The sequence below is a fragment of the Arachis ipaensis genome, chromosome B07 (assembly GCF_000816755.2).
Source record: "Arachis ipaensis cultivar K30076 chromosome B07, Araip1.1, whole genome shotgun sequence".
Taxonomy (NCBI): Eukaryota; Viridiplantae; Streptophyta; class Magnoliopsida; order Fabales; family Fabaceae; genus Arachis; species Arachis ipaensis.
This window is the reverse complement of record NC_029791.2, coordinates 13,179,283-13,195,092: the sequence shown is the minus strand read 5'-3', so window position 1 is coordinate 13,195,092 and position 15,810 is coordinate 13,179,283. Positions and strand designations below refer to the sequence as shown.

Sequence of the window (15,810 nt, the reverse complement as noted above, 5' to 3'; positions counted from 1 at the left end):
CCCAGGAGAAGGTGGAAGGTGAGGATCCCCTTCTTTGTTCCTCCTGGTATTGTAAAATCACCCCCAGCGAGATGGTGGGAGGTTAGGATCCCCTCCTTTGTTCCTCCTGGGCATATGAGAACATATCTCCTGGGTAGATGCAAGGGTTGTGGTTCCGCCTCACTTGCTCCAGGTTGGTTAGTATAGAGGCTCCCCGGGTAGACGCAAGGGTTGTGGTTTCGCCTCACTTGCTTTGGGTTATGATAAACTATGTAAAAAGATGCAAACATATGAGATGTTTATGAATGAATATGAATGATGATCTGAGATACGAGTTTTCCTGGGTAAAGAACCGTGGCTTGCCACCACGTGTTCCAGGTTGAAACTCGATACTATGTTGACCCTACGTCGTAAGGGTGACTGAGCACGTATAAATTCTTGGGAATAGTAGCCCCCATTGAGCAAAGTTTTATATATGAAAGTATGAGTTATGAATGATATGAGAAAAAAGCTATGCATAGACTCATGGGGAGGAGCGACGGGGGACAGTCCAAGGGTTTCGGACTTGTCGGGTTGTCTTGATAACCGACAGATGAACCTCATCAGGCATAGGACAGGCATGCATCATGTGCATCTTGTTTGAATTGTTTGATTGTGCATTAACTGGGAATGCCTAACTGCTTATAACATGCTATTTGATATACTTGCTATATGTACTATTTGTATTCTCCCTGTGTTTGCTTTTGTTTGCTTGTTTGTCTCTGTAATATCATCAGAGATGGAGGAACGGAGGAAAGACGGAGAGATTTAGGAACCTAGTTCAGTTTTAGTTAGATTTTAAGGAATCAGTTTACTTTAGAAAGCCTTAGAAAATCACCATACTTTATAGCTTCTGTTTTAGTTCTTTAGGTTTATAATCTGAGTGTCGGCGTTCTAGGATTGCCTCTGGCATTCCCAGGACCTTATATCTTATGTGTGTGACACCTTTACCATACTGAGAACCTCCGGTTCTCATTCCATGCTATGTTGTTGTTTTTCAGATGCAGGTCGAGAGGCACTTCGGTAGGCGTCTGAAGTTTCTACGGCGAAGTGGTTTACCTTGGGATTCCTTTTTGTTATTTTGATATATGTATATATCTATACGTGTATAGTTTCTCCTCTTATGTATAAAAATGCTTTATTTATGTACCTCTTAGAGGTTTTATGGAGAACCTGGAGTTTCTACGGTGAAGTGGTTTGTTTTGGGGTATCCTTTTGTTATTTTGATATTATTATGTATAAATTTATAGTTTCTCCCCTTGTGTATAAGAATGCCTTGTTTATGTACCTCTTAGAGGTTTTATGAAGAACAAGGGTTTATGTATGTGCATTTTGGGACTTGGGGCTATGTATATATATATATATATATATATATATATATATTCTCTGGCCAACCTTAACTTCGCAGACTGAGTTAGGGGCTTGTAACCTTGTATTCTTGACTCTCTGTTCCTATTTTATGTTTAGTCATGCCTTTAAATCTTAATTTCTTCCCACGCAAGTAATCATGTTTCCTGAGCGTTGCGCTTTTATGTTTTGCGATTTTTGCTTTACCTTTTATTCAGGGCTCCTCGTATATTAAATCCTTTTAATTATTATACTATATATATTTTATTGTAGAGGTCGTAGCGCCTCACCACCTCTGTTTTACATCCTAGGTGTAAAGCTGTGTGGCAGGGTGTTACAAATTCAATGGAACAGTACAACAGTAGGGGCCTCTTCTATTCTGATATTTGGTTCAGGTTTTTTTTCCCTAAACTTCTTGATTTTCTATTTTTTTATCATTTTTATTTCTATTAGACAGTTTTATGGCTATTCATATTGGGGGTGAAACAGATCTTAGGTTTGTTACAGTGAGTTAGATTATTTTTTCACGGTGAGTTGGATTATTTTCTCTCATAATTTATACGTGATTTGCTCGTCATAAGGTCTACTGCAATATTATTGCACCCAGTAGTCATGACAAGAGTTGGTATTCATCCATAGTTTATATGTTTATATGTTTATATGTTTAGTCAAATTTTCTAATAAATAGTTTTAGAGAAGTGCGTTAAAATTGTTGTAGATGATCCTCTCTAGAATATTTTAAATCTAGTAACATGTAGTTCTAAACTAGTTTACATTTTTTATTATTGTGGGACAGAATTGTAGAATAAATAAATAAACAAAATATTAAGATTAAATACTGAAAGAACAAACATGAAAATTTGCAGACCTTCATGTGCATTATGAAATTCAACTGGAACACTTAACTGTGTTGGTTGCAGTGATTCTTACAAGCTTGTGCCTGGGGTGATGGAAGGTGTGCCTTCTTCAGGGGATTAAAATAGAGAGTTTGGGTAACAATGCAAGTTTTTGAAAATCAAATAATTAGTTATTTGTGATTTATTTTATTTGTTGATAATTTTACTTGAAGAAAATTATTTTACTAAAAATAATTAAATAGAGTTTCATGATAATTGAAGTTTAAATTAATTAAAATTTTATTATAGTTGAATATAATTTTGATAATTTTTTAAAAAAAGAAAGAATTGTATAATTTAATTTAAAATAAATTCTATTATAATAAATTATGATTTAATTTGAGTTCTTTAATTTTAGAAAATAATCTATCGAGCATGATTAAATTGATTTTATGAATACTTTGGGTTTAAGTTAAATCATATTCTTGTTTAATTTTTATAATTGATTATTTTATATGATTTGAAATTAATGTCCCGCTGATAGAAAAATAAATAAAAAGTTATATCATTTAATTTGAATAATTAATATTGAGTTTAAACTATATTTTATAAAAATGTGATTAGTATGTTTATTTTATATTTTAAATTAAAAATAATTAATTTAATTTAATAATATTCGTGGATATGTCTAATAATTAATATATTTTAAATACATATATAAAGAGACACATCTAGAAAATATATCTATAAAGACATTTCTATTAAACATAGCTATAAAAAAGACATTTTTATTAGACACATCCATAAACACACTTCCATAAAACACAATTATAAATAAGAGTTGGTAGAAGTTGGCAGATATGCTGTTGGTAACGTAGCGGAACCGTTTTCCAAATTAATTGAGAAACCCTAACCCTGAATCCCTTAACCCATCCACCGAAACCCCTTCCCCAAACCCAGCAGCCTAGACGCACACTGAAGAAACGGAAAAGAGAGAGAGAGAGAGAGACCGAGAGAGGAAGCCCGTGAAGTCGCCGCTGAGCCACCGCCGCTGTGTCCTACCTGCGCCGCCGTTCACGCTTGTCGCCGTCCAGCCGTTGGTGCGAGCTCGTTGCCGTCGAGGAGAAGCTGCCGTCGCGTTCTGATCGTCGTCGCGCTCTGCTGCCACGAGGTCGCCGTCGTCGTTGCTTCGAAGGGAGCCGTAGTCATCGCCGTCATAGTCGCCGTCGAGCATGAAGGGTGGAGGAGAGAGAGCTCGCGTCCGAGGCTGAAGAGGAGATGCTGTCTGCGCTGCTGCCAGGGCCCGTCGCCATCACCGTCGCACACATGAGAGGGGGAAAACGAGCAGAACGCGAGGAAGAGGAGGAGTTCTCGTCACTGTTGTGTGCCCAGTCATCACTGCTGCTTCCAATCCCGCCGTTGATGCTGTTGCGACTATCACCATTGAAGCTCGCCAAATCTGCTCCTACTTCTGGATTCTGGAATCTGAGAAAACGCCACTGCCGCTGCTGTTTGTTGGGTTCAAGATCGCTGCTGCTGTTCTTGCTCTGTTCTGCCTCTGCTTCTAGTTTTGTAGTTGCTGGAGCCTTTGCCGCCGGGAACCAATGTTGGAGCTGCTCTTGATGATTCTGATGCTGCTACGTAGGTTCCGAGCTGCTGTGTTGTTGCAAGAGGAAGGGAACTCATAGGAAAAATGTCACCGAGGCTGCTGTTTGGTTTGATTGCGTTGTTAATACGACACTGAGGTAGGGGATTTATTTTTAAAGTTAAACGTTTTTAATTTAGAATGCCTACAAAGTTATTTGGATAAGTGCAAATGGTTAACAATGGTTAAGAATTTCTTAATTGACATGAATGACTTGAAATGCATTTGAAATTAGTTAGTTGTTGTGATTATTCTGAGCTGTGACTGAAATTAGATGCTATTGTGAATAATGATTAATTTAGTGTAATTTATTAAAGTGAAATATGCTGAGTTAATTATTGAAAAGCTGTCATATGGATAATTGATGAATTGAGTTTGGATTGGTGCTGTGAATGCAATTGGTTGTTATGAGAGATTAGTTGGTGGAATTAAGCTTGGATTGAGGTTGTGGAAATGTGATTGGTGTGGTATTAAAATTGATTTTGATTTGAGGCTGTGACGTGAATAATGATTTAATTGTTTGAAAGTGACTAATTACTCGAATTCTTGGTTATGCTGATTTCTTGATTTAGTTGTGGAATTGAAATTTAATTGATGATGGTGGATATGGTTGCAAGCTTGTTTGAGAAATTATTGGTTACTGGATATGTTAATGTAACTGGATAATATTGTGTTGAGTGTTGAGTTGATTTAAGCTTGTGCTCGGTTTGGAATTATTGTGATAATGGTTTAATTGTGTCTGCTTTCTGATTATCTTAGAGTTGCTGGAAAATTCAGATTTTTAGTTGATTATGTCAAGTTGGTTGTTATTGTTGACTTAAGGTTAACTAGAGTTGATTTTGAGGACGGTTAAAGGATTAGAGGTTGATTACTGAAGTATTTTCTTGAAATATGATCTTTAGAATGAAATGGTAACTTTGCTAATAACTAAATAACTTTAAAAATAACTAGAAATATAAAAAGTTGAAGTTTGGGATATTAGTTATGAATTCTTGAAGCTGGACTGATTTACTTTTTAAGAATGATTTATGGAAACTCTGATTTTAATTAATGTTAGGATGTTGGTTGTTAAACTGATTTATGATGAGATGATTATTGAGATTCTGTTGGTGTGATAACTGCTGATAAAAGGGCTGGTGAGTTGTTGAGAAAGAGGAAACCCGTAAGGGTGGCTAAGTCCGAATTTTTGGGGAAGGGCTGTCGAAATTTTATAAAAATCTGAGGTTTTATTTGAAAAGTCATTTTAGAAGATTTGAACTTGGAAAATTATATTATTTGAGTTTTATTTAGATGAGAAAAGAATTATACTATTTTGAATTTGAATTACCAAGGAAAGGTTTATGTTTCAAGTTTGAATTATTTAAGAAAGGAATTATGTTTTGAATTCAATTTAACATGAAAAGAGTTATGTTTTGGGCCTGAAATAAAGGATTACTTTTCAGGAGTTTGGTGAATTTTATAATATTTGAATCCGAATGATAAAGAGAAATGGTTTGAGCTAAGATGTTGTAAAAGTGAAAGATGTAAAGTTTGTATAGTATGATTAAATTTGTATACTATAATTGAGCAGAGAAAGAAAGAGGTACTGCATAAGAATGTGAAAGTGATGATGAATAATGAGAATGATTATGTGATGATCTACCGCGTGAAGGCAGTCAGATAAATAGATGGTGGTGCGACCACCAAGAGTGCTTCCTTGGGATACTTAGCTATAATGCTATTTTGTAAGTCAGAGGACTCTTACAGAGGTATCGAGAAAACACATAACTAGCATATGCTCTTGTAAGTCAAAGGACTCACAGTGAGTGTGTGTGTGTGCTCCTGTAAGTCAAAGGACTCTTACAGCGAGCGTGTTGGGCAGATATAAGTTAACTAGCTCCGCCATGCAAGTCAAAGGACTCCGGGTAACGTCGGGAGCGGGTATGTAACCGACAAATGAGCTCATTACCTGCACTAGGACTAGTCATGCATCATCATTGTTTGCGCATTTGCATTTGATTGGGTTTGCTCGTTGTATTTCCCTGTGATTGTGCTATTTGTCTTGCTGTGACTTGTTTGTATGCTGAGCTGAATCCCTTGTTTGTACTATTAGTTTGTGAATGTATTAAACTGATTAAGAATTGACGTTTTGATTGAGAATTAATTGTGACTGAGAGATGGTTAATGTGATTAGTTTTATATTTAGAATTTGGTTTGAGTTTAGAGATTTTGAAAGACGTAATTAATTAGCTAAAGTAAAACTAAGAGCATTTTTAAAAAGTTTTGATGAAGATATAGTTTCCTTGGGTATGTTAATTATTTGCATTCTATTTCATTACTTTTACGACATTCCCATTCCCTACTGAGAACGTGTGGTTTGTTCTCACCCCAAAATCTTCCACCCCTTTCAGTGACACAGGTTCGAAGACTCGGTTTGAAGCTGCAGGCGATTATAAAACTTATTTATGAGTTAAGTTTATAAGTTGCGTTGTTTTCATAGAGTTCCCTCGCCCTTGTTACTTTAGTTTTTATTTTATACAGAGGGATATGAGTTGTACCTGAGTTTCATTTGAATTCTTTTGTATAATATTTATTATTATTAATAACTATGTGATTATTACTGCTTGTTGATCTTTGACATGATTTTAATAAACAAAAACAAAATTTTCTGGCTTTTTATTAAAAACTGAAATGCAATATCGAACTAAAGGCTCAATATTAAATAGTTAATAAAGAAAACAGGTTAGTAACGCCTTACTTTTGGTACGATCATGACGTACTGGAAGTTGGGTCGTTACAGTTTGTATCCAAGCTTATGGTAAGTAACTGAACATTGGATTGACTTTGCACATGCTCGTGTTAGCTTGATTAACTTTTACCATTTGGAAAGCTATAGCATTTGAAACTGTTAAAAATTGTTTAGTTGGTGAAGAATTTCTTGAAGTAACATCACAAGCACAAAAGATGTAAGTCAATTGCATTCTTGTAGTTGTATCTTAGCAAATTATCACAAAAATCGCAAAGAAATAAGATTTTTTCCAACAAATGTACTTTGATAAGATATTAATAAATTGAAAGCTTTCAACCTATTTTTATATATCTAATGTGCTGAATGTAAATTTCTTCTTAAGATTCCACTGATGGGAGCAGAATTTTGGGACTCGGAGTTTGGAGTTCATGGAAATGGCAATCCATTGGGAAGCTTGATCTGTATATTACAGCTGCTGGGATAAATCCTAAAGGGTATATGTGCAACATTTTCCATTTATTATTTCTTTCACTCTGTTCAAATATTGATAAAATTAATAGCTCTAAGATGTTTGTGTTAAAATATCCAAGTTTTGGTTTAAAAGTTATGATGAATAATACTTAAAAAGCATTTTTTGATCGAAGTTCGTGCCCTGGGATGATTCCGTCGCTGTGAATGACATTGTAGCTGGTCTGAAAGGATTCAGAGATGATGATGTGAAGCCATTTTCTTCTGGTTTGAATGCAGCTGAGACTCAGGTTTGTTTGTAGATAGAAATAATTTGATTCTTTTTCTTGTTAATGTAGGAATATATACAAGTAACTTAGCAAGGTAGTGAACTTAAATCTAACGCCATTGACATGAATACATGATTTTATTGCATTGATCTTGATTAGAACGAAAGTAGAGGATTTTCTTCTCTCTATTCGTTGTATGTCTGATTGCGAATCAAAATAATTTAACTAACAAAGTAAGCAATAAGTTCTTTTTCTAGCTAGGTTTATATTCCCTGGCTCCCTTCATTCTTTGTCTCAATACTAATTAGAACTAGATATTTAGCATTAGAAGAGGGATATAGAGCTAGCGTTAATTTTTTTTTTATTGACTCTACATTATTATTGAGGAACCTTCAACATGGGATAGTAGTAGTTAATTACTTTTGGTAGTAGTTATTGTGTATACTTAATTCAATAAAGCACCTCTTCTTATATTATGTTAATTTGTTTGACAAATTAAAATTAAATCTTTCAATCAATCAGTATCTTTTGTTTTTAAAAAAGGTAAGTTAATTTCAAGATTTGAAAAGATTACAAATAAGATAAATTAAATAAAATACTGAGAAGAAAAAAAAAGATAATCAAATCTCAGGTTTAAAATTGATTTCATCGAGATAATCAATTCTTAAGAAGAAATTTACATTCAGCACATTAGATATATTAAAATAGGTTGAAAGCTTTCAATTTATTAATATCTTATCAAAGTACATTTGTTGGAAAAAATCTTATTTCTTTGTGATTTTTGTGATAATTTGCTAAGATACAACTACAAGAATGCAATTGACTTAATCTTTTGTGCTTGTGATGTTACTTCAAGAAATTCTTCACCAACTAAACACTTTTTAACAGTTTCAAATGCTATAGCTTTCCAAATGGTAAAAGTTAATCAAACTAACACGTGCAAAGTCGATCCAATGTTCAGTTACTCCATTATAATCCCTTGAAGACGGCACACCTTCCATCACCCCAGGCACAGGATTGTAAGAATTGCTGCAACCAACACAACTAAGTGTTCTAGTTGAATTTCATAATGCACATGAAGGTCTGCAAATTCTCATGTTTGTTCTTTCTGTATTTAATCTTGGTATTTTGTTTATTTATTTATTCTGCAATTCTGTCCCACAATATTGAAAAATGTAAACTGGTTTTGGAACTACATGTTACTAGATTTAAAATATTTTAGAGAGAGTCATCTACAACAATTCTAACGCACTTCCCTGTAACTATTTATTAGAAAATTTGACTAAACATATAAACTATGGATGAATACCAACTCTTGTCAAGACTACTGAATACAACAATATTGCAGTAGACCTTATGATGAGCGAATCACATAAATTATGAGAGAAAATAATCCAACTTCACCGTGAAAAAATAATCCAACTCACCGTAACAAACCTAAGATCTGTTTCACCCCAATATGAATAGTTATAAAATTGTCTAACAGAAATAAAAATCATAACAAAAATAGAAAATCAAGAAGTTTAAGGGAAAAAAATCTAAACCAAATATCAGAATAGAAGACCTTTATGGAGGCTAATATTGCTGTACTGTTCCATTGAATTCACTCTCAAAGTAATATACATTTAATCTTCTTCGAGGCCAATACTCTCTAATTAGTAATTTCTATAGTTTTATAATCAACACCCTTCCACAGTGTTAACTAGTTACTATAAAATGCTTTGTAAATAGGCTTGTCGCTTCATATTTAAAATGTAAAACAAATAAACTTTATAATTAAAAGAAAACATAAAAACATGTAATTGATTCTTCCACCTGTAATAAAGATAATTTTATCAACCATTCTAGCCAAAAAGAAGAAAAAACTAACAAAGTTCATTTGGGATCTATCTGACATAGTTCCCGCAATTAGCAAATTAGGCTAAAAATGATTAAAGAAAAACAGAATTAAACAATAAATCAAAGCTTGACAATTGCCATGCATAATTTCTCGTCAACTCGGAATGACCAAACTTGAACAACATCATCCTTTTCTAGATTGTTAGCCTTTGCAACTTTGACCCAATTTGACCTCAGAATGTAGGATATGCTTACTTTCTCTGACTCTGGGCCCTTGTGCATGAACCACTTAATCAAAGTCAACTCGGTGGTTTCTAGCGAGGGTTGGATCAATTTCACTTTTATTCCCTTTTTCTCCTCCAGAATTTCTAGTTCCGTGGGAAGCAAGAAATCTTTGTCCTTGACCTGCTGTGACGGTATTGAAAGCCGGTTTTGTCGCGGATTCAAATTCGAGTGATAGAGAGTTTTTTCGATAAGTAGAGTGATCCTGCTGCCACCCATATCACTGAAGTTCTTGAAATTTTGTGGCAATTCAGAGGGTTCTTGGTTGACTGGTTTCTTTGATTCTTTTTTGGACCGAGAATCCACTGTCTTCTTGGAATTCTTGTTTGAAATCTGTTCTTGATCGGCACTCAAGCCTGAATTCACGGCACTGGGGCTGTTTCTTTCTTGGTTGACTGGTTTCTTTGTTTCTTTCTTGGACAGAGAATCCATTGAGCTAACGGTATTCTTGGAATCCTCCTTTGAAACCTGTTCTTGGTCAGCAGTGGGGTTGAATTCGCAGTACTGCTTGAAGTCTCTAAATTAAGCCTCTCTAAGAAGTTCCCAGGGAGGTTAAACAGAATATTAACAACTTCAAGTTCATCACCGTTGAAATCAAACTGTTTATTTTGAATAAACAGTCTGTTTTTGTTCTCTTGATATTCATAATCCTCTTCTCCTCCTCGTTAGCCCCATCTCTCATGCCGTGACTTGTACCCTCAGATTCAAGGCAGTAACCAAAGGCGTTTGCTGCCTTCCTCTTGCTTGAGAACGGCAACTCAACGGTAGAATCATCAGAATCAACAGTAACCAAAGGCGTTAGATCTTTTAGCTTGTTCTTGGCGCTGCATGAAGAACGTGGTCTGCATGGGAACCATTGGCAGCTTAGTTTGGCTCTGCATGGGAAGCATGCAGACCACGTTCTTCATGCAGCGGAAAGAATACCGTTAGCTCAATGGATTCTTAGTCCAAGAAAGAAACAAAGAAACCAGTCAACCAAGAAAGAAACAGCCCCAGTGCCGTGAATTCAGGCCTGAGTGCCGATCAAGAACAAGTTTCAAACAAGAATTCCAAGAAGACAGTGGATTCTCAGTCCAAGAAAGAATCAAAGAAACCAGTCAACCAAGAACCCTCTGAATTTCCACAAAACTTCAAGAACTTGATTAGTGATATGGGTGGCAGCAGGATCACTCTGCTTATCGAAAAAACACTCTATCACTCGGATTTGAATCCGCAACAAAACCGGCTTTCGATACTGTCATAGCAGGTCAAGGACAAAGATTTCTTGCTTCCCACGTAACTAGAAATTCTGGAGGAGAAAAAGGGAATAAAAGTGAAATTGATCCAACCCTCGCTAGAAATCACCGAGTTGACTTTGATTAAGTGGTTCATGCACAAGGGCCCAGAGTCAGAGAAAGTAAGCATATCCTATATTCTAAGGTCAAATTGGGTCAAAGTTGCAAAGACTAACAATCTAGAAAAGGATGATGTTGTTCAAGTTTGGTCATTCCGAGTTGACAAGAAATTATGCATGGCAATTGTTAAGCTTTGATTTGTTGTTTAATTCTGTTTTTCTTTAATCATTTTTAGTCTAATTTGCTAATTGTGGGAACTATGTCAGATAGATCCCAAATGAACTTTATTAGTTTTTTCTTCTTTTTGGCTGGAATGGTTGATAAAATTATCTTTATTACAGTTGGAAGAATCAATTACATGTTTTTATGTTTTCTTTTAATTCTAAAGTTTATTTGTTTTACATTCTAAATATGAAGCGAAGCCTATTTGTTTTACAATTACTAATCAGAGAGTATTGGCCTCGAGGAAGATTAAATGTATATTATTGAGAGTGAATTTAATGGAACAGTACAGCAGTATTGGCCGAATTTGGATCCTCTAAAGTTTGAATTTCACTTTAGAGAGTAAAGTGTGATTTTCTACCCTTAAATAGTTTCTCTTTCATATTTATTCTTGGTCTCACCTATAAAATCAATGGTAAGAGAGCACACTTTACTCTTTAGAGTGGAATTCAAACTTTAGAGGATTCAAATTCGTATTGGCCTCCATAAAGGTCTTCTATTCTGATATTTGGTTTAGGTTTTTTTTTTTCCTAAACTTCTTGATTTTCTAATTTTTTTTAATCATTTTTATTTCTGTTAGACAGTTTTGTGGCTATTCATATTGGGGGTGAAATAGATCTTAGGTTTGTTACGGTGAGTTGGATTATTTTTTCACGGTGAAGTTGGATTATTTTCTCTCATAATTTATATGTGATTCGCTCGTCATAAGGTCTTTGTTGTACTTGGTAGTCCTGACAAGAGTTGGTATTCCTTCATAGTTTATATGTTTAGTCAAATTTTCTAATAAATAGTTTCAGGGAAGTGCGTTAGAATTGTTGTAGATGACCCTCTCTAAAATATTTTAAATCTAGTAACAGGTAGTTCCAAAACCAGTTTACATTTTTCAATATTGTGGGACAGAATTGCAGAATAAATAAATAAACAAAATACTAAGATTAAATACAGAAAGAACAAACATGAGAATTTGCAGACCTTCATCATGTGCATTATGAAATTCAACTGGAACAAACGAACACTTGCATCCTCAAGAGGTTATTTGAACATGAACTTTAAAAACTTCTTGACATTTTTTGTTGCATTGTCAATGGGAGTATCCTCTTATTTATTTATTTCCCTTTATTTTTTAATGATGCAGAGTTGTGGTTAAGCTTTTGGTGTGAGGTTCAGTACAACTCACTCTATTCAATTCAAGGTTTTTCCCCTTACAATCTTTTCCTTCTTTGGATATGAAATTAAAATTCTGTTGGGTATTGAATGAAAACACACATAAGTTGCAATATGGTATAGAATTTCTCAGGTTGGTGGCTCCGAGGAAGCATTTGTTGCTGCTAAACCCTTGGTCTTTTCAATGGGAAAAGGTGCAATATGTTGTGGTGGAGTGGGAAATGGTTCTGTAAGTTACATAGATATATATTTGTCATTATCTAAGTGGCTCCACTATAATTTCACGTACTTATCTATTGTCTTAAATCTGTTATTAGGCAGCAAAAATTTGCAATAATTTGGTTTTAGCTGTGAGCATGCTGCCTTGTTCTAGGCCAGTCTCTAGGTGTAGCTTCCAGCACCTTGTCGAAAATATTTAACTGCTCCAGCGCTCGCTGTTGGAGTAGGTATGCCAAAGGCACAAGTCCAGAAGGATGTAATGTTAGAAACATGATGTGTCAGCCACATAACTAGTTTCCAGAGCGTTAATTTCCATTACAGAGTGTCCATTGATGATTACTGAAACATTTTAGGCGAATTACTGAAACACTTAATTGTGTTGGTTGCAGTGATTCTTACAACCCTGTGCCTGGGGTGATGGAAGGTGTGCCTTCTTCAAGGGATTATAATGGAGGGTTTGCATCCAAGCTTATGGTAAGTAACTGAACATTGGATAGACTCTGCACATGCTCGTGTTAGTTTGATTAACTTTTACCATTTGGAAAGCTATAGCATTTGAAACTGTTAAAAAGTGTTTAGTTGGTGAAGAATTTCTTTAATACAGCATTTGCTATTTCCTATTAATGTTGTTTACTCTTACCATGTTTATATCTTGCTTCGTTTTCTCCCCTTTGTTTTGGTCCACTGTGCAATTCCTTTTTTCTTTCTCTTTTTTCAAAAGAAATTTTAGATTCTATTCACACAGAACATGTTGTTTCTACATTGAATCTCAAGTCAATGAAACACTCACTAACACCACAAGCACAAAAGATGTAAGTCAATTGCATTCTTGAAGTTGTATCTTAGCAAATTTTCAAAAAAATCAAAGAAATAAGATTTTTGCCAACAAATGTACTTCGATAAGGAATTAATAAATTGAAAGCTTTCAACCTATTTTTATACATCTAATGTGCTGAATGTAAAATTTCTTCTTAAGATTCCACTAATTGGAGCAGAATTTTGGGACTTGGAGATTGGAGTTCATGGAAATGGCAATCCATTGGGAAGCTTGATCTGTATATTGCAGCTGCTGGGATAAATCCTAAAGGGTATATGTGCAACATTTTCCATTTATTATTTCTTTCAAACTGTTCAAATTTTGATAAATATATTGAGGTGTCTGATTTGTTTGATAAACTGAATTTGGCAGATTACAAAAATTTAGGCTAGAGTGGTTATCCTTGTTTGATACTGTTTTCAGCAGGTTAATTTCTTTTCTTTTCTTTGCTTTATGTGAACTTTGGTTGTTGCTTCGGTACCAAGGTTGTGTTGCCATGTAATGTACTCTCTTGCTGCTAATCTTCATTCCTTGAGTAATTGAAATCTTCTACAGAATGCAGGAATTGTTCATAAAAACTAACAATGAAAGAGGGCCATTTAACATGCCCCTTCTTTTTTTTCTTTTATATATATATATATGTATTTTAATTGGGCGTTCACGTTGACTCTGATTTTTGCCATCTCATGCATCTTGGTAAACCCTGTGAACTTAGGTGAAAAGAAAATGATTAATTCCATAATTCAACGAACAATAGTTAACTGGGGAACAAATTCAAGGGTTTGAATGTAATTTAAACTCAATAAAATCTGATATTAGAGTTTTTTGAACAACAATAGGTGAATTAGAAGTTAATTATCATGTGATGACAAACATTGGATTGAAGTTAATTATCATTGTGTATTATCTGTGTATTGTGTTTCAGCAAAAAGAAAGTTTTGATGAAAGCAACACTACGCCAATTAGAATGCAGCAAGGAGTCTCCGAATGATGAGGATCGGATACAGCAAGCCTTCTATAAAGAGGCAGAATGGTACCAACTGAAGCAATGTTCAAATTTGGAAACTATATAGTTGAAGGTTCAGAAGCAGCATCAAAATTTGAAAGAGAGGGAAGAATACCATCATTGGCCCTTCAACTACTAATTGCTGAGTTTACTACTTATTTCAACAGAATTGTGGAGAGTATTGGCTTATTCTAACACTATCAGAAGACTAAATTCTGATCAATTTTTGTGCAGCACTTTTACAACAGTTTATCACAGGCGCCCAATGCCATTTGGTGCAATCTTCAGGTGTTATCCAGGGTAAGGCTCTTCTGTTCCCTCTCATAATCAATATCTTTTTTCCCCAGATGTTTCACGGTCATTTTTGTTTATTCAAATTTGGTCAAATTTCATGCTGTAGGCAATATGTTAAATTGTTTGGTTAACCACATTGATCTGCTGTTTGATTCCTGTGGTGTTTTGATCACACTCAGAATGTGGAAAGTGTTCAGTGATGACAAGGCTAGGCCAGACAGATATTTGCTTGCCAAGGAATTCATCAACCGTCCTTATTATGCAGATCTTGAGGTTAGCCATATTAGACAATTTCTCTGATGTAGTATTAACAGCCTGGTTTAAGAAGAAAAATAAAAGAAAAATTAAAGCAAGACCTTCCAGAAACTATTCAGAACTGAAAAATATTGATGATTTGCAGATATATCCTTTTAGCTTGTTCCCATTTGCTTCCTATCTCAATTTTCATTTAAGAGACAAGGGAGTATTTTTGTTTTTGTTAATAATGTGTTATTTTTTTCTCATCTTATTGAAAGGACAACTTTAGTCTTAGTCTCTTAGATACTTACTTCTATAAAGTATGTATCTAGATTAAGCTGTACATGAATTGGCTCTGCAGTGCATCGACAGCCATAGTCGAGAAGATGATCATAAAATTGACCTCTCAGACCAGTCCAAGGATTTTGTGTTTTCCAAATCAACACACCTGTATACTTGCGCCACATGCGAGAAGTCCATCCCTCAAGAAGAGCTCTGTATTGTATGTAGTTTCCAAGTTGAGCCAGAAAAGATCAGTTAGAAAAAAATGGATGAAGTTTCAGATCACTTTTCAGAGCAGCATTTATATCTTTTGGTGGAATCTGTTCATTTCCACCAACCCAAAGTGCAAGACTAGCATGATTTCTTAAAAGTTTGATTGTGTCTCTTGCACAAAACAAGAAAACATCATGGTCACTTAAACATGTATTCGCATCTTAAATATAAAACCTCAGATCATCTCATCTACAATTTAGAGGCGTGTATCCATGAAGGTAATTGTATTTTGTTAAATCCAAAAGCTGCACTCTAGAGGAGTCAAATCCAACATTTCTTAGTGTCAAATCCAAAAGCAGCAACTCTGTGATTAAGCCTGGCCAACTACTAATTGCTGAGTTTACTATTTATTTCAACAGAATTGTGGAGAGTATTGGCAAAGGAGTCGCGATCCTGATGGCCGGAGATCATGTGCTTCCAGTATTCACCGGTGAATGTGGCGAATAACCACTTTGTTGGCACGTCTGATTTCAAGAGCTAACACAAGCTAATTCCTCACTCTCACTAATCACAAGTTCACTTAATCAATA

The 15,810-nt window shown here is 34.8% G+C and overlaps 2 protein-coding genes and 1 long non-coding RNA gene across 3 annotated transcripts; 2 read left to right on the top strand and 1 right to left on the bottom strand.

Moving 5' to 3' along the window:
- On the top strand, positions 3,086 to 8,263 carry LOC110262486. Its single transcript, XR_002351151.1, has 5 exons — positions 3,086 to 3,946; positions 6,237 to 6,791; positions 6,957 to 7,068; positions 7,219 to 7,332; positions 8,215 to 8,263. It is a non-coding gene; the product is annotated as an uncharacterized LOC110262486 (long non-coding RNA).
- On the bottom strand, positions 8,439 to 9,897 carry LOC107609017 (B3 domain-containing protein At1g05920-like). The gene has a single exon (XM_016310833.2). The coding sequence runs from the start codon at positions 9,862 to 9,864 to the stop codon at positions 9,271 to 9,273; it is 594 nt and encodes a 197-aa protein (XP_016166319.1). The 5' UTR covers positions 9,865 to 9,897; the 3' UTR covers positions 8,439 to 9,270.
- LOC107609018 lies at positions 9,883 to 13,459 on the top strand. The gene is made up of 5 exons (XM_021107332.1): positions 9,883 to 12,019; positions 12,124 to 12,180; positions 12,276 to 12,381; positions 12,761 to 12,845; positions 13,348 to 13,459. Exons 1-5 carry the CDS (start codon positions 11,968 to 11,970, stop codon positions 13,447 to 13,449), a joined length of 402 nt encoding a protein of 133 aa, XP_020962991.1. The 5' UTR covers positions 9,883 to 11,967; the 3' UTR covers positions 13,450 to 13,459.

What these genes read in the sequence shown, in the direction of transcription:
- LOC107609017 (XM_016310833.2), bottom strand. Translation starts at nt 9,864, where the DNA reads ATGGATTCTCTGTCCAAGAAAGAAACAAAGAAACCAGTCAACCAAGAA.
- LOC107609018 (XM_021107332.1), top strand. Translation starts at nt 11,968, where the DNA reads ATGTGCATTATGAAATTCAACTGGAACAAACGAACACTTGCATCCTCA. An exon ending in AACACTTGCATCCTCAAGAG is followed by an intron (nt 12,020 to 12,123) that starts GTTATTTGAACA and finishes TTAATGATGCAG; the next exon opens with AGTTGTGGTTAAGCTTTTGG. An exon ending in GTGGAGTGGGAAATGGTTCT is followed by an intron (nt 12,382 to 12,760) that starts GTAAGTTACATA and finishes TGTTGGTTGCAG; the next exon opens with TGATTCTTACAACCCTGTGC.